The 2,060-nt window shown below is 42.1% G+C and overlaps 1 protein-coding gene across 2 annotated transcripts in view; it reads right to left on the bottom strand.

Moving 5' to 3' along the window:
• The window catches only part of rnf180b (ring finger protein 180b), a gene marked incomplete at its 5' end in the record, with an annotated part of 45,216 nt that overhangs the window by 5,781 nt on the left and 37,375 nt on the right, over nucleotides 1-2,060 (bottom strand). For both annotated transcript variants that reach the window (XM_014028348.1, XM_014028349.1), the window contains 1 exon segment: nucleotides 291-507. In XM_014028348.1, the coding sequence (XP_013883802.1) occupies nucleotides 291-507 (217 nt within the window).

Genomic DNA, 2,060 nt, shown 5'->3' with positions numbered 1-2,060 from the left:
CGGGGGTACCCATCTGCGATAGCCTTAGAGGGCGGAGCTTACACGAAATAGAACTATCCACGTCATCATTTACCCAGAATGCTTTGTGTGTAAATAAAATGGCCCCGTCCGTGTAATATATTTTTAAACTTTTGGTTTAAAAATTATAAAAACTAAACATCCTACAGTATTTTTACAGTCTTTATTTTACGGTTAAATATATATGTTTATTAAATAAAGTCTAATGTTACAACTAATCCTGGATCCATTTAAACCTAAGAAGCTGGAGGCGTCCCGCAGGGACAGCCGACCTTTGTGGAAGCTGGTGTTGGCGATGAGGGCGCGGCACAGCGGGCAGGGCGTGTCCGTCACACGGTTCTGGCCGAGCGTCCGGAGACACGGCTCGCAGAAGACGTGTCCGCAGGGCCGGCAGGCGTACGGGCTGAAGAACACGTCCAGGCACACGGGACAGGTGAGGCCGTCTCTGTGCCCCGCCCCCTCAGAGTCCAGCGGTGAACCGTTTTCAGCCTGAAAAACAGAAACTATGAAAGATTTCAGGATCTGGTTCGACACGACGGAGGGAAAGAAAAACATCTTCCTGTCCAGAAAAGACACCAWCAATGACCTCAGATAAACAACTGCTGCTGTTGCTCCACAACCAGGAGGGGTCACAGGTCATTCTACAGCTAAATTCACCCCAAAGGGCAGACRGTGCAGTGCTCAGAGAATCTACAGTTAGCAGGTTAAAGGCAGTGAGCACAGTTCGCTAATCAGCTAACAGCATAATTTTATGTGTTAGCATTTTAGCATTTTACATTTATTTAGTAAACATTTATCGTTTTCAACTTCCTCTCTATTTTTTTCTGCTGTGTATCTGCTCACTTACTGGGGTGTTTGTTTTTTAAACTTTAATCCAAATAAAGCTTATAAAATAAATAAATTTAAATATGTGATTGGTTGATGGAACGGCGAAAGTATTCTGTTCCTGTTTCCACAAATATTTTAATCCTTTTTAAGTGATTCGCATTAGCTTTTGCTAAATTTTCTTATCCTATTTAATGGTTAGCGTTACCTTCCACAATTATTTTAATTCTTCTTAGTGATTAGCATAAGCTTTTGCTAAATTTTAATATCCTATTTAACGGTTAGCATTGGCTTCCACGGTTATTTTAATCCTTTTTAGCAATTATCATTAGCTTCCCCTAATTTTTAAAATCTATATAATGGTTAGCGTGAGCTTCCACAATTATTTTAATCTATTTTAGTGATTAGTACGGAGCCTGCGAGGGGCCGTGGGGGGATTTTTTTCTTTTGTGTTCCCACGCAATACTTTTTTGTTCCCTCGCAATACTTTCTTGTTCCCTCGCAATACTTTTTTGTTCCCTCGCAATACTTTTGCATTCCCATGCAATACTTTTGCATTCCCATGCAATACTTTTGCATTCCCACGCAACACTTTTGCGTTCCCTCGCAATACTTTTGCGTTCCCTCGCAATACTTTTGCGTTCCCTCGCAATACTTTTGCATTCCCTCGCAATACTTTTGCAATCCCTCGCAATATTTTTGCGTTCCCTCGCAATATTTTTGCGTTCCCACTTAATACTTTTGCATTCCCTCGCAATACTTTTGCGTTCCCTCGCAATACTTCTGCGTTCCCTCGCAATACTTTTACATTCCCACTTAATACTTTTGCATTCCCTCGCAATACTTTTGAATTCCCTTGCAATACTTTTGCGTTCCCTCGCAATACTTTTGCGTTCCCTCGCAATACTTTTGCATTCCCTCGCAATACTTTTGCGTTCCCTCGCAATACTTCTGCGTTCCCTCGCAATACTTTTACATTCCCACTTAATACTTTTGCATTCCCTCGCAATACTTCTGCGTTCCCTCGCAAAACTTTTGCGTTCCCTCGCAATACTTTTGCGTTCTCTCGCAATACTTTTGCGTTCCCTCGCAATATTTTTGTGTTCCCTTGCAATACTTTTGCATTCCCTCGCAATACTTTTGCGTTCCCTCGCAATACTTTTGCGTTCCCTCGCAATACTTTTGCGTTCCCTCGCAATACTTCTGCGTTCCCTCGC

Source organism: Austrofundulus limnaeus, unplaced genomic scaffold, assembly GCF_001266775.1.
Source record: "Austrofundulus limnaeus strain Quisiro unplaced genomic scaffold, Austrofundulus_limnaeus-1.0 Scaffold750, whole genome shotgun sequence".
Taxonomy (NCBI): domain Eukaryota; kingdom Metazoa; phylum Chordata; class Actinopteri; order Cyprinodontiformes; family Rivulidae; genus Austrofundulus; species Austrofundulus limnaeus.
The sequence above is the reverse complement of the archived record's forward strand: the minus strand, read 5'-3'. Positions and strand labels throughout refer to the sequence as shown.